Source organism: Chlorocebus sabaeus, chromosome 17 (assembly GCF_047675955.1).
Source record: "Chlorocebus sabaeus isolate Y175 chromosome 17, mChlSab1.0.hap1, whole genome shotgun sequence".
NCBI classification, from domain to species: Eukaryota; Metazoa; Chordata; class Mammalia; order Primates; family Cercopithecidae; genus Chlorocebus; species Chlorocebus sabaeus.
The window spans coordinates 39,788,949-39,811,268 of record NC_132920.1 but is presented as its reverse complement, the minus strand read 5'-3'; the positions used below and the strand labels follow the sequence as shown (position 1 = coordinate 39,811,268).

Here is a 22,320-nt window from a genome sequence, read left to right as displayed (position 1 = left end):
GCTCACTGCAACCTCTGCCTCCCGGGTTCAAGCAATTCTCCTACCTCAGCCTTCCAAGTAGCTGGGATTACAGGCACGCACCACCACACCTGGCGAATTCTTATGTATTTTTAGTAGTGAGGGGTTTCTTCATGTTGATCAGGCTGGTCTCAAACTCCCGAACTCAGGTGATCCACCCGCCTCAGCCTCCCAAAGTGCTGGGATTACAGGCGTGAGCCACCATGCCCGACCAAAGAACACAATCTTATGAGTCAAATAGACAAGAAAATTAGTGGAAGGTATAATGAGTGGAAGAGGGACATAGAAGAGTCTCCATTCTCTCTTAGGATGGTGGTGGGAAGATGAGAGTTACAGGGCAAGTGGTCAGAAAGAGCTTTAAAAAGCAGGTAGCAATGGAATTGAGTCTGAAATGTAGAAATATAGGAGTTTTCCATGCAAATGAATGCGAGGACAAAAGAAATTTGGTTGGGGCAGAAGAATGGAGGGTGAGGTTTGTGATGGTAGATGACTTGGCCTTCTACACAGGAAGAACAACTTAAATTGAAGTATGAATGAATGTGTGGGAAATCTATTGGGGACTGTAGACAGGTTAAACAGCTAGAGAAAGGATAACGTGGAAATAATGGGAAATGACATGTGAAAAATATTCCAGGTTATAGAAAGCCTCATATGGCCTACAGAGAAAACTGGATCTTATCCTAAAAGGAATTAGAAGTTGCCAAATAATTTAAATCATAGTGGAGGCCCAGTTATATGTGTATAGAAAAGTCATTCTGGTGGCAGTGTAGACAGAGGATGAATTTGAGGGACATGAAACTATTTAGGATGGTATTACAATAATACAGTGTTCTCAGAGGCAAAGGCAGTCTAGAGTATAGGTAGGTAGCACACATAATCGAAATGGGTCCTTTTCAGAAACTGGAGAACTTGGACTTAGGGCCCATGTAAATGAAGGGAGTAGTCACCTCTTGGCCTCAGCCAGTTGTTGCCATTTGGGAAGACAGAGACATGCTATCACATACATACACACACCCTGTTGCACATTTATTCTTTACTTTTGGCTCTCAGATGAGTGTCAAACATTTTTAAAAACATGAATGGGTCAACACTATACTGACCAAACAAAAATAAATCCTTGGACCAGATATAGCCCAAGTCAGTATATCACTGAAGTGTTTTCTTTTGAACATTGATCTTTGAAAAATGTCTTCTGCTGTCAAATAAATTAGAAGCAACTGAGACTTGACAAAACTGATTTTAAAATTCACAAGGAAAGGAAAATGCACAAGAATAGTCAAGATAATTTTCGAAAAGAACAAAGATGGGTAGACTTGCTTGGCAGATATCAAATTATATTATAAATCTATGATAAGTAAAATAGTGTTGCATTGTCAGTTTGTTTATTGGCAATAAACAAATAAATTGTTGAGATAAAATGGTTAGTTCAGAAACAGACCCATGTATATATGAGAACTTAATGATACAAGTGGCATTTAAAATGTATCAGGGAATAATGGATCAGTTAATAAATGGTACTGGAGAAATTAGCTATTAAATGAGCAAAAACAAAGTTAGATTCTAACTCGTGTTACTACAAAACATAAGTTAAATAACTAATAAAAAAGCAATAAATAGAGGGAAATGGAGAAAGCACATTTATCATGTTGGACAACTAAAGACCCTGTGAAGACATAAAATGCAAAAAAAAGGAAGAAAAAAATTTGACTTAATTAAAATAAAATTTTTCGACAACAAAGTCGACTATAAACAGTATTAAAAGGTAAGCTACTATCTGGGAGAAAATACACAACATAAGCAAAGGATTAATATGATTAAATGGAAATAACTCCTCCCAATGAATAAGAAAGAGACTCAAAATCTACTACAAAATTAGTCAAAGGACATTAACAGGCAGTTCCCTAAAGAGGAAATATACTTGGTCAATAAACATATAAAAGTGTGCTTAACGAGAATATAAAATATGAATATGAAAATGCTTGATCACATTACAATCAGATAAAAGAAAATTTAAAATAAGAAATATCTCTTTTTCTCATCCAATTGGCAAAATAAAAATTTGATAATATCAAGAGCAAGTGAGGAAACAGGAACTCTTCTATTGCAGGTCTGAATATACTCTGGCAAGGCCACTTTAGAAGACATCATTGTCAATATCTATCAAAACTGAATGGATACCTGCTCCATGATTCAGAAATTCTACGTTTAAACATCTACTATCGAGAAATGGTAAAGACTCTTGTTCCTTCCAGCACTGTTTGTAATGGCAAGTAATTGGAAAGGATCCAGTTGTTCATCAGCAGAGAACTGGTTAAATAAACGATATATTTGTACTGTGAAATACTATACAGACTTACAGTATAAAAATGAAGTGGATCTACTGATGTGAAAGACATTGTTGAGGGAACAAATTGTGCAGCAATATGTAGAATATTAAGCCAATTATTTTAAAAGGGAAAAAGACATGAAACAGTGCTATATGTAAAATGTCTGGAAGTATGCGTACAAAAGGGATAACTAACAGTGATAACTATGGTGAAAGTTGGAGGATGAGGAGGGGAATTATATTCAAAGGAGACTTTAAATGCAAATATTTTTCACAAGCATGTATTCATGCATTTATGAATTACTTATATCATCAAAAATAAGTAAAGGTATTTTCAGTAATGGGAGAAACTTGAACCTGTTTATTTTCTAAGGAGGAGCAATTAACACAAAGGGAGAAGTAGAAAATACAGGAGAGGAGTTAATTGATGGAGAAAGGTCCCTGAGAGATAGGAAAGAATGGGTTAAATCTAGAATTCAGTTGGAAGAGCTTAGCTTTAGATAGGAGGACAGCCAATCTCTAGGACCAGAGAGGAAGAGGAATAGATGAGACTAGGAGAGATAAACTTCTGTTTGTCGGGGTGGAGGCTGAGAGTGGAGAGAGGAGCTGGGGAATTTGCTTTATGATGACCTCCATTTTATCTTCAAAGTAACAGTTTGTCCCCCACTGCTCTGGTGTCTTATCCTCCTCACTGTAGATACCAGTAAATATGACTGACTGTCTTCCCCACCTGTTCACCTCAATCACATTAAATGTTATTAGCCTCTCGTTACTATCGGACTCTTTCCTCTTGTCATCTTTATAAAGAGTAGCTTGCTAATGCCATTGCATACGCCCCCACATCCAGTAGTGCTGTGCTGAAAACAACAAGGTCCTAATAATGGGCCATACCAATGAACCAATTTCTACTGTTTAAAAGGACACGGGAAACTGCTTTCAGTGGCTTGCCTTCTTAGTTCTGGTATATTCTGCTCTATACTCAAGAGTTACTCTGTTTCCTGTGCCTTCAGAGAACCACATTCCCAGCTTCCTGCCCAGAGAAGTCTATGAAACCACCCCCCACTGGCATCCTACAGAGTTGGGATTTTTTCAGCCTCACAAAGCCCTCTGTTGTTCCTCTTTACCAGTCAGCTGACTGAAGTTAGGGAGAAGTGGTGGAGAGCACTTCTGCCCTTTCCCTCTCCTTTAGATTTTAAGAGCCTTCCAGCAGCTTGACCTTACCTTTTGTGTAAAATATATTTAGTCATTCATTACAAGTTGCAATCCCTTTTTGGTCCTTGGGTTCCAAATGGGGAATTGAAAAGAGTTTTTAGATGTCAGGCATCAAAGGAAATTGAGGAAAATATCTGCATTCTTTCTTCCTCTCCTCTGAATCTTCTGACTTTCCTAGAGGCTGTGCCCCAAGTCTCTGGTACTTTCTCCTTTCATATCTGCCTTTAGGAGGAAAACCTTACAAAGATTAGTAATTCTTTTCTGTTTTCTGTTCTTTTAATCCTATTGTAAACATGTTGATGATAAAATCACATCCTTTGCTTCTCTCTGAATGGTGATACAGATTTTTGTTGTAGTGAATTTTCTTTCCTGTTTTTAACCATCCTGGAGAGTGGTGTTATAAAACAGTACTTTGCAAGATTGTGCTATGTAATTGATGAAAATCAAGGTACTCCAGAGGAAAGTATTGTAAATCTGCACTGCATTCCTAACTGTAAGATGCTCGCCACAGGCTGTGTCAGCAACAAGGGTGTGGTTTTAAGATGAGAACAGATGAAAAGTAGTGAAATATGTAATTTAATTGTATATAACTTAAACCGTTACATTGATCTTAATCTGTTTATTCTGATTAGCCTTCATATTTTACAAACATGAAGCCGGTATACTTAATCTCTAAGACTTTTAAGTTAGTTTTTCCTACGAACTGTGGAGAGCAACTTTGAGACAACTGTTTAACTGGATATTATTCTACTGAACATACCTGATTATTATTAGCTTTATAAAAAGATGGTAGGTTTGTTTTATAACTTAGGTAGTAGAAAGAATATTATATTTGGAATCAAATAGACTTGGGTATTACTCTTATCACTTACTAAGTGTGATCTTGATATAATTAACTTCTCGAAGGCTAAATGTTCTCATCTCTAAAGTGGGAGGTAATAGAAGTCTCAGAATAGATTACCTAGAGAATAAAAGAGGAAGAATATGTCTAAAATAAAAGAAAAATCGTAAGTTCAGTTTTGATTAGACTGAGTTTGAAGTGGTACAAAAAAAATTAAATATATAAATGTTGATTGACGGCTTTAAGACTGGAGTTTTTTTTTTTTTTTTTTTTTTTTTTTTTTTTTTTTTTTTTTTTTTTTTTTGAGATGGAGTTTGGCTCTTGTTGCCTAGGCTGGAGTGCAGTGGTGCAATCTCAGCTCACCGCAACCTCCGCCTCCCAGGTTCAAGCGATTCTCCTGCTTCAGCCTCCTGAGTAGCTGGGATTACAGGCATGCACCACCATGCCCAGCTAATTTGTATTTTTAGTAGAGATGGGGTTTCACCATGTTGATCAGGCTGGTCTTGAACTCCCGACCTCAGGTGATCCACCTGCCTCAGGCTCTCACAATGCTGGGATTACAGGTATGAGCCTGGCAAGACTAAAGATTTTTTAGTTTATTGAGACTGTATTGTTCATTACACTTAGTAGGATGATGCTGTGTCTCTACTCTCCATAAGCTAATAGTAGGATATGTATCTCATGGAATTTTGTGAACACTATTCCCTCCTATTTTCTCCATATCTCTCCTCATAGTGCGCCCCTAGAAGATTCCTCATGTGATTTTTGCCCAGCCAAGACTGGTTTCATCATCTCCACTGTCATGCCCCTCTAGTTCACAGGCCATAGTTCCATAGGCCATAGTTCTCCATGGTCTGCAGAGTAGGTTGGCATTACTTAGCTGAGAAGTCTTTTCTGTTCCTTTTTCCTGATTCCTTTATGAATGATCTCAGTCAGTCCACATCTTTCTGCTTCAGACTCTGGCTCCTAAATCTCGTTGGATCATTGTGTATCCATGATGCAAATAAAGCCGTGATGATTATTAGCAGCTTCATGAGATGTATTTTTATTTACCTTTCTATGCCAAAGGGCAATTTTCCTCCTTAATTATTATCCATTGAAATCAAAGTGTGTTTGAATTTTCCCAAAAATGTGCAAAATGTCTTCCATTTTACACAAAATTGAAGTCAAATAAGAAGGTCTTATATGGCAAGTAATCTTGAGACTAGAAGTGTGGAGAAAAAGGCTCATAACTTAAATCTAAACTAGAGCTCCATGTGGTCCAGTCAGTGTACAATGTCACTTTTGGAAGTAGTCAAAAGTCAGATTGTATGTGGGCTCTCAGGAATTGCAGGAATTAGGGGAGTGCATTCTCCTCCATTGCTGCTTCTCTCAGCACCCACCACACTGAAGGCAGCCACCTGCTATCCTCCCCCACCATCCTGCAGTGCTCAACTTTCTGCTTTCCACTCTCCTCTAAACTCTTCAGACTAATCCTCCCCTGAAGATAGGTCCTTTGTCTTTTCATTTCTATGCCTGTCTCCCCTACTTCTTTGCCTAGATTCTCAGATCTCTGTTTCCACCTATTCAGATGGCTAGAGGACCCAGAAGCTCGATTCACAGTTGGCAAGGAAAAGGATGGAGTCTCTAGGAAAACACAGTTTTCTCACTTGGCCTCTCTATTTATAAATTTTTGTAGAGGACTTTGTTTAAATGCTTTCTCTCTCTCCAGACACATTTATAAATCAGTCCTTTGGGTTTTTAAAAATTATAGATTGATGTGTTAATTAGAAGGTTATACAGTTGAATATGTGCACATGCTCAGATATTTCAAGATGCTTATCTTGGTGGTTATCTTGCTTTGCCTTGCACTGCACATTTCTTGAGAAGAAGCTTTTTTTTTTTTTTCTCCTGTAAATTCACAAAGCACACAGCACCAGGCTTCTCATATAATATTATGAATGCTTGAAAAATGTGATTGATCAATTTACTGACAGAGAACTCAGTGTTAGGATTTTAGGAAAAAGTGTTTTCTATTTTCTTTTGTACGCCTATAAAAGAAACCCAAAGTAACCAGTTCAGATTTTATGCAAGATTCTGTCCTAATAAACTTCTATAGACAATGAATTTCCCCCACATTGTTGTATAAAACTTTGTGGTTTCATTTTAGTTGCCTCCTTAGATGGTCATCTGAAAATGATTATATATTTAATTAATCTAAGTGTTTATTCTGAAGGATCATAGGAAAAATATCTGTCAGAAATGCTACAGTAAATGCATTTTTTATAATGTAATTATAAAGTATGTAAATAAGATAATGTAAATAAGATAAAATAGTATATAATATAATGTAAATACATACTTTTTTATAACGCAAATAAGATAAAAACGTAGCCATCACTTTTCAGTCCTGTATGCTGGACTTCAGACTGAAACATTTAGAACTGGATTGTGTTCAGAAGGGGTCATTTTCTTCTATTAAAGTTTCATGCATTTCTGTTCTTTTACCAGATTTAAGCTGCTTATTATTAATACTAACACAAAATGGTTTCTTCAGAAACTTGGGAAATAATAAACAGCCTCATTTAGAGAGCACTCTGGCCTGGATTTGGTCCATGAACTTATGGATGTGAAGCTGTCTAGTGTCCTTAAGACCTCAAAGATCCTTTAAGAGAGGCTGTTTGGATTAGGTGCCCCGTGATGTGTTTGCTTCTTGCAAAGTTTGGTTTGAAGTAATTGGAACAAGACTGTGAACAAAGCCCTGAGAATCATAGAACTGGGAAGGATCTCAAGAGATCCCCTTCCTTAGCCCCTGTATCCAAGAAGGAGAATTTGCAAATCATTCAAGGCAGGCAGCTGCTGATCCTGTTTTAGTGACACATCCAAGAGTGGGAGTCCTGATTGTGCCAAAGTGACTGTTTTAGAAGAAAGCACCCAATATTCTTGTTTTCCTATCACACACGAAATGTGAACAATGATGGGGGGGATACCCATTTGGTTTCTTAGGTGGATGATGGTGTGAGGGGATTGCTTATGACATTTCAAAACCTGGAAGATGCTGATACTTAGTTTAGTTTTTTATTGATTTCTTTTCTTTCTTTCTTTTTTTTAAATCGGAGTGTTACTCTTAGCATTTATCTGAGTCACTTTATAGCAGCGTTTGCAAAACTCAACATTCCATGGAAGGCAAATAATTAATCTGAAAAAAACTAGTGAGGGCCAGATGGAGTGGTGGTATCTGTGCTTAAATTGGGGAGCACAGATCCTGGGGACTAAGACCACGCAGACTGATTTTTTAAAAAAAGACAGTGTTGACCAAACAAATACTCTGCCAGCTATATTTTGCCTGTGGGTCTCTTTCTTTGTGACTCTAGTTTAATAGCCAGCATGCCCACAGATGTATAAATTACCAGTTAATCTATGTTTGCAGTTTCATTTTTCTCACACACACAAAAATTTTGGTTGTATGGGGTAACTGCTTCTAATCTAGATATTCTTGGCCTTGGATATTCCTTTCCAAAATGATTGATGATTTGGTTTAGGTTGACGAAGACTAGCCATGTAACCTACTTTATTTCTCTATCAGGATTTACAACCAGATCAATATATCATAGAAGTGAAGCTGTAAAAGATCTTAGAATGATCTTGCCAGAACATGCTTTAATTTTATTTTTATGACATTTTATTTTATTTACTTTTTTATTTATAAGTAAAGACATGGTCTTCTTGTCCCCAAGCCAAGGTTAATCAAGTAATCAAGGTTACTTCACAGTAACCTTGAAGTCCTGGGATCAAGTGATCCTCCCACCTTAGCCTCTCGGGTAACTAGGACTCCAGGAGCACACCACACCCCCAACTAATTTTTTTTTTTTTTGGTAGAGACAGGGTCTTGCTATGTTGCCCAGGCTGATCTCAAACTCCTGGGCTCAAGCAATCCATCTGCCTCCTGTGCTAGAATTACAGGCATAAGCCACAGCCCTGGGCCAAAACATGCTTTTAGAAGGGACAGTATCTACACTAGGGGGACTAAACTCAGATGCCTTTACGCAGGACTTCTATGTTGTGCACCTCCGGGGGTGCGCTTCACAGTAGCCTACACAAATGGCTAGGCGCTGCACAAAGGTGAGGGGGCACCAGCATTCACATGGACTGCACGGTGATTGTACAGTGATGCAGCCCTGCTTTCAAGTCTAGGCAAGTAACGTACCTTTAGGAAGCAGTTGATTCTAAGATGTTAGGGAATGTTGGGGACCACGGCAAACTGAAGAACATGCCTCACAAAAAGGCATTCAAATTTAGTTAAGTTTAAACATTCCTGTAGGCAAGTTTTACGGCCAGCTTGAGATCCTTGCTCTAAATCAAGGACTAAGAGGTGTCTTTCAGATCACTCTGGAAACTTTGCAATAATTATGATTCTCTTGGTTGCATGTAACTGAATTCCAACTCAAAGCAGAGAGGATTTCTTGTCTCACATAACTGGTTTAGCTCAAAGAAGAATTGAAGGGAGTGATACGAAAATCCGGGCCCTTGGCCGGGCATGGTGGCTCACGCCTGTAATCCCAACACTTTGGGAGGCCGAGGTGGGTGGATCACCTGAGGTCAGGAGTTCGAGACCAGCCTGGCCAGTGAGGCGCCCCCGCCCCCCGCCGTCTCTACTAGAAATACAAAAATTAGCTGGGCATGGTGGCAGTTGCCTGTAGTCCTAGCTACTTGGGAGGCTGAGGCAGGAGAATCGCTTGAACCTGGGAGGCGGAGTTTGCAGTGAGCCAAGATCGTGGCACTGCACTCCAGCCTGGTGGACAGAGTAAGACTCTATCTCAAAAAAAAAAAAAAAAAAAGTTAAAAAACATTAGCCAGGCATGGTGGCTCATTCCTGTAATCCCAGCACTTTGAGAGATTGAGGTAGGTGGATCACCTGAGGTCAGGATTTCAAGACCAGCCTGGCCAACATAGTGAAACCCTGTCTCTACAAAAATACCAAAATTAGCTGGGCATAATGGCAGGTGCCTGTTATCCCAGCTACTCAGGAAACTGAGGCAGGAGAATCACTTGAACCCGGGAGGAAGAGGTTGCAGTGAGCCGAGATCACACCGTTGCACTCCAGCCTGGGTGACAGAGGGAGACTCTGTCTCAAAACAAACAAACAAACAAAAGAAAACATAGATTCTGTGTCTTCTACCCCGAGTGTTCCACTGTGCTTGTAATCCAGTACTAAGCTAAGTCAGAGTAGCATTGCAAGAAGAGTGAAATTGACACCATACCTCCACCCCCTTCCCCTAAGCCATTGCCAATCCGATTTCTCTTTGCAGGACAGGTCTATCTTAATTTACTTTTTGACTTTTGACTCATGGTCAACTTTTAAGGTGCTGCTTCACCTGTCCCTCCCCTCTCAACAATGAAATCAGCCCTACTCAGTTCTCTAAGTCCAACCTGGTCCTGTCTAAGAATAGTTTGTGCCACTGTTTTTCAGAAATACCTTGGAGGGAATTCTTTGGGTAGACAAAATGTAGTTAGAAGACCTCTGCTGACATCAATTATAAAATCCATGGTCCTATTACTATATTTTGTTTCTTTTTTTGTTTGTTTTTTCAACTATGCTGTCTCTTTGAGGGACTATAATTTATGTCTTGTTTTTTGGTTTAGTGAACTAAATTATGACTACAATAATGATTTGTTGTTGATTACTTTCATTTAGACATTGTATCTTGGGATTCTTAAAGCCTTTGCATCTGGAGGTAAACAAAATGAAGTCTCACTTTGTGCAGATCCTCCAGAGAGTATTCTGCCTGGAGCCTAGTTAAACAAAGAGTTATAAAAATGGAAAAACTAGACTTTAAAATGACTTGTATTTTTTTCTAGCATGTAAATGTGTTGTGTCTGGAGTAACACTTCAGTTTATAATCTCCAAAAGGGTTGAGGCTTTATTTTTGTTTTATTCGTGCAAATATTAAAAGATAAGAAATGACTATCTTAGCTTTATAATTTAAACTTCTAGGAAAAGTGCATTTTGCAAACGGAAGGAGAGAATTTCTACAATGGAAATTTCCTCTGATCATCAAACTCTGGGTTTATACAGAGTTGATTTATTTACACATCAGGACTGTCTCTAGCTAAGATGGATTAAGCAGTAGCCTGCATTGTTGATTTTAGGAAGTTCAGAAATACTTCTGAACAAAAATGTGCATCTCACTCTTCATTGCTGAAATGTATCATTAGCTTTTCATTCCTTTTATTAATTACCACTCTCTCTGTCTTTTAAAAATACTACTGAAAAGATAGTATAAACGTATGGTTATTAACAAGTGAATATAGACTCTTCTTTACTATTTTATTGTTACAACAGCTTTGTTGAGATGTAATTCAAATACTAAAACATTTACTCTTTAAAGTATGCAATTTAGTTATTTTTAGTACAAATGTGCAACCATCAATCACCATTATTTAATTTTAAAACATTTTAATTACCCCCAAAAAGAAGCTCTGTACCATACCCATTAGCAGTCACTCTCCATTTTCCCTTCTTTCTAGCCCCTGTCAAACACTAACCTACTTTCTATGTCCATGGGATTTTCTTTTCCTAAACATTTTCTAGAAATAGAATCACAATATATGGCCTTTTTTGGACTGGCTTTTTAAAATTTAATGTGTTTTCAAGTTTTATCTTTATTGTAGCATGTATCAGTACTGCCTTCTCCTTGCCAAATAATATCCGATGGAATGGATATAGTACGTCTTATTTATCCACTCATCAGTTGACGGTCACTTTGTGGTGTTTCCACTTTTTGGCTAAATAATGAATAATGCTGTTGTGAACATTTACTACAAATTTTTGTGTGGACACATGTTTTTAATACTGCTGGGTGTATACCTAGCTGGGTCATATGGCAATACTAGGTTTACATTTTGAGGAACTGTAAGACTGTTTTCCAAAGAAGCTGTACCATTTTACATTTCCAGCAACAATGTATGAAGGTTCCAATTTGTCCACATTGTCACCAGCACTTCTCATGTCTCTTTTTTTTTGTTTTAGCCATACTAGTGAGTGTGAAATTGCATCTTATTGTGATTTTGATTTGCATTTCCCTAATGACTAATGATGTTGAGCATCTTTTCATGTGCTATTGGCCATTTGCATTTCTTTTTAGAGAAACGTCTATTCAAATCTGTTGCCCACTTTTTAATTAGATTGTTTGTCTTCTTATTATTGAGTTGTCTGAGTTGTAGGATTTCTTTGTATGTTATGGATTATGGATATGATGACAAGTCCCTTGCCAGATAGATATGATTTGCATACATTATCTCCATTGTGTTGTCTTTTCACTTACTTGATTGAAACACAAAAGTTTTTAATTTTGATGAAGTGCAGCTTATTTTTTTCCTTTGACTCTTTGTGCTTTTGATGTCATATCTAAAAAACCATTGCCTAATTTAGCTCGTGAAGATGTACTCCTAAGTTTTCTTCCAAGATTTTCTTTTAAGTTTTATCTCTTACATTAGGTCTGTGATTCATTTTGAGTTAATTTTTGTACATGGTCTGAGGTAGGGGTCCAGCTTTATTCTTTGGCATGTGGATATCCAGTTGTCCAAGGATCATTTGTTAAAAAGACCATTCTTTCCTCCATTGAATAGTGTGGGCACCCTTGTTGAAAATCAACTGATCATAAATATAAGGGTCTATTTCTAGATTCTTAATTTTATTTTATTGATCCATATGTATAGCCTTGTGCCAGTATCTCTCTGTCTTAATTATTCTAGCTTTGTAGTAGGTTTTGAAATAGGGACGTGTGAGTCATCTACCTTTGTTCTTTCTTTTCAAGATTGTTTTAGCTATTCTGTGTCCCTTAACTTTCCCTATAAATTTTAGAAGCATATTGTCAATTTCTGCAAATAAGCCAGCTTGAATTTTGATAGAAATTGCATAAATGTAGATCAGTTTAGGGAATATTGCTATCTGCACAGTGTTCACACTTGTATCGTACAACCCTGCTGAACTGGTTTCCTCTCATAATTTTATAGTAAATTCCTTAGGATTTTCTATATACAATATTATGTCATGTGCAAATAGAGAATTCTATATCTGGCAATATTATTCTCAAAAATGAAGAAGAAATTAAGACATTCCAAGATGAACAAAAACTGAGCAAATTTATCATCTGAACAAACTAGCCAGTAAATTTAGGCAAGATAATGAAATAAATTTCCTTAAATTCCTTGAACTCCTTGGTCTCCCAGCCTACATACAAGGGTCCCTACATATTTGTTGGGGGCACACCTTCAATGCTGAGGAAGTTTGTAACACTGTCTTTCTTCTCACTTTCTGTTCGTGCAGTCTCAAGGCCAGCCAGAGATGAGTTCTAATGCCCTTCTTGGGTCTTTTCTGGGCATACATATAGTCCTGAACATGTGTGTGGCCTTCCTGACTCCCAGGAATACATCAGAGTTTTTTGAAACCCCTTATGCACATCTTATTTCACAGATTTTTCTAAGTTTTTGGTTACGTTCTTGTTTACTTCACTGGCATTGCAGCTTTGCCAGCTGGGATATTAAACACTTGCCAGTGATTTTTTTTCAACAAATGCCCCAAGGACAGGGATGGTTATACTAAGTGAACTCTGAATCAGGTCTAACAAAGACAAGTACTGTGAGTGCAGCTTTTCTAGAGAGCTCCCAGACGAGTCAGAGAGTGGCAGCTCTTTGAGGATGCGGCATTTTGAGGATCCCCAAATCCGTACTGCCCCCTATAGTGGTTGCCAGGCTGCTGGATTTCACAGCTCCAATGTTTCAAGGCTGTTGTTTTTCAAGGCTACCATGGAGCTAGGGAGAGGTGCTGGGAATGTTCAAGTTAAAATACCACAAACCGCATGGTTCCTACTGAGTTTAGCTGTTTGTCTTACATAAACACTTCATGGATTGGTGTGAGTCTTTGAATAATTTCCAGAGTTCTGAAAAAGTTGATTTTGACAATTTTGCCACTGGTATTATTGTTCTTGTAGAGTAATGGATTTTCAAAGATCATTACACCACTATTTCTCTTTCTTTATTTTTAACTAGTATTTTTACTAGTTAAAAATGGTAAAGGACAGATGACACCAGAAGCACATGAAAAGGCCTAATGTCCACTGAAGAGTGGTTACAAGATTGAGTTGGAATGGAGGCTCTACAGAAGGGACTGGAGACAAATTTTGCCTTATTACATTTCCTTATTTAATGTTTAATTGTAGCAATGTAATAAATAAATAGCCATGGGAGTATACATAGGTCGAGCCTTACCCTTTTTATTTTACAGTGTTCTATGAAGCTATGCCATCTGGTTTTCCATCCCACAGTAGATGGGGGTAGGGGGGCACATATTAGAGACAGACATACTAGGACAACTGGCAGTGAGAAAGAAGATTTTAGCATAAAAAAGTAGACATAACAATTAGCAGATGCCAAGGTAGTGTACTACCTACTCACTTTTCATAATCTATATCAAAATGAAAATGTTAATTTGTGCTCTGTATTTTTTGTTTTTCAAGACAGATAATGCCTAGTATATTTTACATCTATTCTTTCTATCAAAAATCAATAAAATGTTTAAGGTTAGATATTTAAAATTTTAGACTTCATATGCCTAGAGCACTTATGGCCAAGAAATAGATATCCAAATGATATTGCTAATGGGGCATCGATATTTCATTGGTAACAAATTCTGTTGAGGAAAAAGATTCTTTAATTATATATCTAAATTCGTCATAGTTCCAACATCTTAAAAGTTGAGAATTTCAACAGTATATTGTCTCCATGTAAAAATACATGAAGAAGAATGATTACACTCCTCAAAAGTAGAACATTGAATCACACAGTTATAATACTTTCTTGCGCATTCCCTTTACTAAGTCCATTACATTTGTAAGCACCAATAACACTTTCTACCTACACAGCAAAAGATGCATTGACTTGTTGCTGAAGATATTGTTAGTTTAATAGTTGCATAAAGTGCTCAGGACTTAAATGACCACTTCAGAATAATCTCCAGTCAAACCTGTGTGTTTTAAGAGGCCCTTATAGTGATAGATCACTCAACACACAGGCATGAAAGCATATGAAACATAGAACTATAGATAGGACGTTGACAGAAGTAATAGGGCAGGAATTCTAATATGAACAGTGAGGGGTGAACTCAGAGGAGCCATCTATCAAAAAATCCACCCACAACATGGGGACCAATAGCTGATGTCATCATAGCTGGTTTAATGGAAACATCTCAGAGATCAAGGAGCCACTTGTATCAAAAAACGAACATAAAGCTACAAAAGTTTACTGTTCCATGTAGTGTAGATTAAAGACACAGTTTTGAAAGTCTACATCATTTCATGCATATTTTTAAAAGCTTATATTATAGGTGGTGCTCTTCAAAGACTGAGAAGATCCAGCCTTTGGGTTCTTAAGACCACCATCAAATCAAGGGCCACTCTGCAGGGCTGAAGAATATATACGGACTAGCATCTTCTACCAAAAAGTCATTCCAAGAAAAGAGAGGAGGGGAATTCCTAGAGGATTTTCAGCTGGTGCTTAGTATTAAGTAGGGAATTACATTACAAGGTACATGGTGGCAAACAGAGTGTGTTCCTCCTACTCTAGGAAGTGACTACTATTGTGAGTGTTTATACCATGTGAGGTACCAGGTGTCAGGTTGACAGTTTGCCAAATTACAGGTGTTATTTCCCCAGAACTCTTTTTCAATATATTCTTTGATTCAGGTCCAGTGTTTACTAAAAGACAAAGCATATGATTAAGATGACTGAACTCCATTTGCGTTACACGTCCTTTCTTAGAGAACAGGTTTGATGTGCTGCTGTTCCTAGATGAAAATGTAAATTCTAGCTAGATATTCACATATATAAATTTTAATAGATATTTCTATAAAGTGTTTTTAATAGTGTTTAATAAGATTGTTATTAGAATGCAAGCCATTTAATTCATATGCAGTTAGCCATGTTGATGTATTAAAAGTGTGTCATTTCTTTATTGCAGTGTCCTGGAAGGTTACAATGGTACTATCTTCGCGTATGGGCAAACAGGCAGCGGGAAGACATTCACTATCACAGGGGGTGCAGAGCGTTACAGCGACAGAGGCATTATCCCAAGGACACTGTCATACATTTTTGAACAGTTACAAAAGGTATGAAACTTTTTGTTCCTGTCATTTTGTATTTGATATATTCAGCAAAAATTTACTGAAAGCAGGAAATTTATTATGACATTTATTTTATTGTGTCTAAATGATAAAGTCTTACTGTGTCATAACTCTGGCCTTTACCTTTAAGGAAAGGTTGGGATTTTGCTGTAGAAGTAAAAATTAAGAAGGTGCTTCTCATTAAAGCGCTGCTGTTTCAGCAAAGGCTCCAGGAGAGTTCCTTCTGATATACGCATGAAGGTTGAAAGAGCAGACCATACCTTTTACCAACTAATATCTTACATTTCTCAAGAAACAGGAATGTTTTCTTGTGAAAGCAGACCTTTCTTTTAGCTACTGAAACACTAAACAGGACAGTATGATTGTTACTATTTTACACTTGATAGAAGCCCAGAGGAATTTACCAGAGTACAAATACCATTGTAATTATTATCATGGTAAAAAAGAGTTATCTATCCAGATTGTATGTATCATTTATTGAGTGCCTCAAAATGCCAGTAGCTTTATCACTTTTACCAGTATTTAATATAACATATAATGCAACTTCCCATTTCATCGTTGGGAAAACTGAGCCTCAAGTTAAATATTTTCCTCTGGGCTCACATCCTATAAGTAGCTGATCTGGAGTTCTATCCCAGGTCCACCTGATGCCTGACTCTGTGCTTTGTGCCATTATGTATATTGCTCCTATACCTTGGACTGGCTTTATTTTGTTGGTTGTGTTCAAGCAAATTCCCTATAATGAGTCACATACCTTCTCTGAGTTTCAGTTTTCCCTTCTGTGAAAGCAGAGATTGAACTGTATTAGAGAATCTCCAGTGTCCCTACTAGTTCCAGCAATTCCTTGGTTGTATTACTTCTGTATAATAAATGTCTTAACTAGGTCAATGTAACAGTCACTCCAAAATTTCTTGACTGTATATTGTTTGTATTTTGAGTTGCAAAGATGAGAAGGAATTGCTGAGATCTGCATAATTCTAATTGCCATCCATAAAGTAGCAATTATCCATTAGTTCAGCTCATCTTTCTCTAGCTCAAACATGCCAGCTTTGCATGCCAGAAAATTTGGATGAGAAAGGATTGAATGTAGCATATATGTTGGATCCAAAGCCCTTTTTTCATTTACTCACTTATTTCTGGCATTGCCTGTTTTGTTCCCACATTTCACAACCTGGGAATATAATTCCTAATAGTTTTCATTGCTGTGGCCTAATGTGGAATCTTTCTGCCTTAGAAAGATCACTGGAGGTGCAGGTCAACCTGGTTCTGAGAAAGTGTACTGCTTACAGCATGTGGCCTTGGGACAGTTAGTTAATGCCTCAGTCTTATGGAGTTGCTCTGAGGGGCTGAACATACTGTGTTTAAAGATATTGTCCAGTTTCTTGCACACAGTATATGCTCAATGCATGATAGTTATTATCACAGCCAGTAATATCCATACATGGATATTAATGTGGCCAAGTGATCCCTGACCAATTTCAGAGAACGCTTGAAACTCTCAAAAAAAATGAAGCCAAATCCCATGATTAAGTTATATAGAATAAACTCATCCTCTCCCAAAGGAAAATATTTTTTGTCCCTTTAAAATTGTTATCTATGGTTACTAAAGTACAGATCCAAATGTCTAAATGTCTCCTTAGTACTTACCATTTGTCAGGTTCATTGTTTTAGATCTGTTTGTCATTGACATTACTGTAAACTCCATTTCATTCTGAATGATCCTAAATATCTTCCTGGACTTGTAGTGATCCCATTGGAGCCATTTAAAGCCAGGGCAACTCTTTTTAAATGGACATATTTTCATGAAGGGGCATAACACATTCATTATAATCAAACAACTGTGGTGAAACTGGTCAAGCAACTTGAAGTGCATCATGAAGTCTGTTCATATTGTATAGCTGGAAAATGCAGCCTGGTACTCAGAGGTCCTCAGCTGATTGCCTTAGAGAGGTACATGGAGCTCTCTAGAATTCTTAAAGGAAACATTTGACCTATGCAAAGTCTTCATTTCAAGATACAATAAGAGCCCAGTGCATATTGGGTCCTGAGATGTCTATGGGTATGATAGGAGCACATTTTCACTGATTTTAAGAGAAGAAAATTGATGCCATTTATTTTAGAAATCACCGCTCATTATTTTTGAGTATTGTGAGGTTCAAACTAGTTTTGGGGCAGGAGAAAAGGCTGTCTGCAGGAAACATGTGTGTTACATTACAGTCTGGCAATCCTCAACATTAAAAAGGAGTAATAAGGAAAGGTAGCTTGCCACATAGCTCAGTGAATTTTAAGTGTATTTTTCAATAAAAGTCCAGAAAATGCAGAAGCTGGAAGAGCCAAAGACATTATCCCTATCATCTCAGGGCAGTGGACCTGCCATTTTCCTGACATTTTATGATTTATTCTAATTTCTGGAAGAAGAGATTTTCTCCACTGCAGATAAACATACAAGTTGGCTGTCCTTTTTGCTTTTATTTTCCTTTCCTTTTATATTCATATACTGAATTCTCCATTTGAAGGCTTCTAGAAATGATAATAACTACAGCAATAATAATAGCAACAGGAGCAACAATGATTCATCGGTATCTGTTATGGGCCACACACTTTTGTAAGATTTTAAATATAGAATGTTATTTCTCTGTTACAACAGAATGCAAGATCAGGGCTATTATCTCCATTTTTATGGTGAAACAACTGAGGATAAGGGTGTGGAATTATTCTGTTATAAATGGAGTTCCAATATGCAAACTCAGTTCTTATCTGATGCTAAGAAGAACTCAGAAATGTATACCAAACTCTCAAATCATAGTCTCTGGTTTATTTCAGATATTTTGGATAAATTTTAAAAATATGTTGGTTTAAACAGGATCTCAGAATGTTGTTGAAATACCCCCTAGGGCCTTTGACGTGGTCCAGAGAGGGACAGTTTATGTATATGCGGACCATGGAATACTGTTTTCCCGGAGTATTCCATGGAATATTTTAGAAACATTGGATTAGACTAACAGCCACACAAAATGTTTTTAGCGTTTATAGTCTCTGATACCTGTGCTAAGCCAAGTTATAACCCAAAGAATTATATTGAAATAGTACCTTTACTAAACTAGGATACTAATGTAATCAATGGGCCATTTATTGGGATAAGCTTTAGAGTCACCCACATCAGAAGAATTTTCAGCATTAGGCTGAAAAAAAAATTGCTTAGTAATCCAGTCCATGTTGTCACCTTCACAGAACACCAGAATATAGAATTTCAGCTGTGGCTTGAGTGTTTTTATTATAGTCATGGAAGGCTGAGAGTTGCTTTACTTGTTCATGTGTAATTTTGTTTTCTGAAATGACAGTATCTTTTTTTTTTTTTTTTTTTTTTTTTTGAGACGGAGTCTTGCACTGTCACCCAGGCTGGAGTGCAGTGGCGCAATCTTGGCTCACTGCAAGCTCTGCCTCCAGGGTTCACACCATTCTGCTGCCTCAGCCTCCTGAGTAGCTGAGACTACAGGCACCTGCCACCATGCCTGGCTAATTTTTTGTATTTTTAGTAGAGACGGGGTTTCACTGTGTTAGCCAGGATGGTCTCAATCTCCTGACCTCGTGATCCGCCCACCTCGGCCTCCCAAAGTGCTGGGATGACAGTATCTTTATTTGGATAATTGGAGTCATTTTAGAATCAAAGAATCATTCATTTTACACTGAAGAACACATAGGGATTTATTAGCCAACTTCCTCACTTTAATGAGTTTGAAAACTAAGGCCTGACATGGTAGAGGCTCACCTCTAGTTAGAGCAGGAGTCCAGCTTTTTATTTATAGGCCACTGTTCTCTCTCCTATCTCTGTGACTTGGTCCTCTCTCCCTTTGAACAAACCCTATTAAATGGATTGCCTTGGATATGGGTGAGAATCAATCAGGAAGGTCATCCTAAGCAAATTCTCTGTTAGTATACACTCTGACACCCTGACAACCTGCTTGCCACAAGATACAAATACACTCTCCCCTTATGAGAAGCATGATAATATTTGCAGAAATTGAAGCATTTGTATTTTGGGAGGAACAAAAAGAAGGTGTATTGTTTGATATTTTGTATTGAAAACTGAACTTTCTCAAGAGTTGAAAAAATTCCTTACTTCATTCCACCTCAAAGGGATTGGGTCATTTTGTCTATTGGCAGAATTGAGACTAGGACCAGGCACCTTGACTTTTAGCCTCATCACATTGATGCCTATGTCATTGCATTTTAGCAATGACCCACCAAAAACATTTCTCTCTAACTAATAGCTAAATATCCCTGATTTGCCCTCTCCGGCCAGGAAAATTAGCTCCACATGTGAGGTATTGGCGGTGAACTATTAATGTCCACTTATACCTGACTAATCAACTATTATCTGTCCTCTGGAACTCACTTTCATTGTTATCTATTTATGTCATCAGAAAATATTGAATATTAGAAAAGTAGAAAAAGAATTATTATTAAAGATGGAAACTATTTTGCTCCTGAAATTTTTAAATCAAAGTAATGGTCTGTGTTCTTTTTTATGAATAGACTATTCACAGAATATAAGTTTATTTTTTTTAGTAACCTTTTTTTTGTTCTGGAAAGTAAAAAATGGTGTGTTATACAGTTCTGCAACCAAGTTGGCTCATTGTAAGTGTATATTGACTTTTTATGTATAATGTGGAACCAATAAAAAATAACAGACTGAAGTTGCTTGTAATCATGGGTGTTGGCCATTTTAAAAAGCTTCATGCATATGGTAACTGGCAACTTGAAAGTGTCATGAACTGAAAATGTAAACCATATAAAGTGAGAAAAAGAGAGAAACTGTAAGGAAACTGAGTGCTAAATGTGTTCATCTTCATCTAAGCAGAATCATTATTTATAATCAATAAATAATACCTTTCCCTTTTCCAATCAGGACAGCAGCAAAATGTATACAACGCACATTTCCTATTTGGAAATCTACAATGAATGTGGTTATGATCTTTTGGATCCAAGACATGAAGCCTCCAGTTTGGAAGATTTGCCGTGAGTAGCAGAACAACAAAGAATGGAGGGAAATTACTTTCAGATGTTCTCTTCAATTGTTTTCTTTGAAATTTTGTATGTTTCTGGTCTCAATCATAATTAGCAAATACTGGATAACCGAATTTTTTTGTAATATAATGGATATTTTTTTCAGTTATGACAAATGGACAGTAGTGATGGGAACTAAAATTGCCTGAAACTCATTTCTTGGGAAAATCTCTTTTGGAGTTGGCAGAAGAGAGTGCAATGAATTTTCTCTAAGACTGGGTGCTTAGAGGATTGATGGGATATGACAGTACTACTTTCTTCCTGCCACATGAAACCCTGTTGCTCCTCTAATTGTGGCCTTTTTCTTAGAAGAAGGTATTCAAATTAGAGTTCAAGCAGCAGTAAGAGAATCTGAGACAGAAAATAACATTTTTACGTTTTCCTCAAATGCTTCTCTACTACAGTTAATGCTAACTTTGGCAATCATTTGATCAGATTGGCACTGATTGTTTCATGACTGAAATTTAAATAGCGTCTTCAAAGTTTATCTAATAACGGAGCAAGTTACCCTGCCAGCATTTATATAACATTGCTCAATGCTTGTTTGAATATCTGCCTATATTAGACATATACTAATTGGTAACTATTCATATACTTTTGTTCAGACATCTTCGTATATCAGAAGTAGCCTATAGCCAAGAAAATGTATTTTTATATTCTTATTAAAAACTCTAGTTTAAAAATACATATTCATTCTCTACCAAAAAGATTAACAATCAGTTGATTATTATAATTTGCAAAGAAATTAAGAAGACATAATAAAGAAAATAAGTTATACTGTTTATACCACCTTTATGTGTATTCTTCCTTTAATGTTGGTTGAGAATTTTTGCATATCATCTCTTTTATGCTTCAAATATTTATGAGAGGGACTTAAGAAATGGGACTGTTATTTATACTCTAAATATTTGTATAAGAATTAAGAGAAAGGAAAGATTACTGAATCTATAGAAGACAATGGGCTTAATAGAACCATTAGCAGTAAGTTTACAAAAAAAGTAAAACTCTTCACCTAGGAAGGATAGGAACAACATTAAAGACATGAAGGTGTGGTTGGAAAGTAAGCATATTGAGGAGTGCTATTGTCTGAATGTTTGTTAGTCTTGCCACCCCAAAACTCATATGTTGAAACCTAATCACCATGAAGATGGTATTAGGAAGCGTGGCCTTTGAGGAGGTGATTAGATCAAGAAGGTAGAGCCCTCATGAATAGAATTAGTTTCCTTGTAAAATATGCACATGAGACTTGTTTCATTCCTTCTACCATACTGAGGACACCAGCAAGAAGTCAGAAGTCTGTAACCTGAAAGAGGGTCCTCACCAGAACCTGACCATACTGGCACCTTAATCTTGTACTTGCCAGCCTTCAGAACAGTGAGGAATAAATTTGTGTTGTTTATAAAGCCACCCAATTTATGGTATTTTGTTATAGCCTAAATGGACTAGGACAAAGAGTTGTTGGAAATAAAAGCAGAAGGGCCAACTGAAGCCTATTTTTGGAGAGACTTGAATGATAGGCTTTTAGTGTGAGATTGAGCTTTATTTCAAAAAGTGTCTTAGTTTTCTAGCCTCTAGTCTAACCAGCATACCTCCAGGCTAAATCTTGCTTCAAATTGCTTTTAGCAAGTAACATGTACACCTAAGAGTTTGAAGGCTGTTAACTATAATCCAGGAATTAAGAACTTGGTTGGAGATGAT

At 37.0% G+C, this 22,320-nt stretch overlaps 1 protein-coding gene across 2 annotated transcripts in view; it reads left to right on the top strand.

The window, feature by feature from the left end:
- Positions 1–22,320, top strand: part of KIF6 (kinesin family member 6) — a 392,212-nt gene that overhangs the window by 75,782 nt on the left and 294,110 nt on the right. For both annotated transcript variants that reach the window (XM_007972706.3, XM_038006040.2), the window contains exons 4-5: positions 15,393–15,540; positions 20,465–20,574. In XM_007972706.3, coding sequence (XP_007970897.3) covers positions 15,393–15,540; positions 20,465–20,574 — 258 coding nt within the window. The remainder of the gene's footprint in view (positions 1–15,392; positions 15,541–20,464; positions 20,575–22,320) is intronic.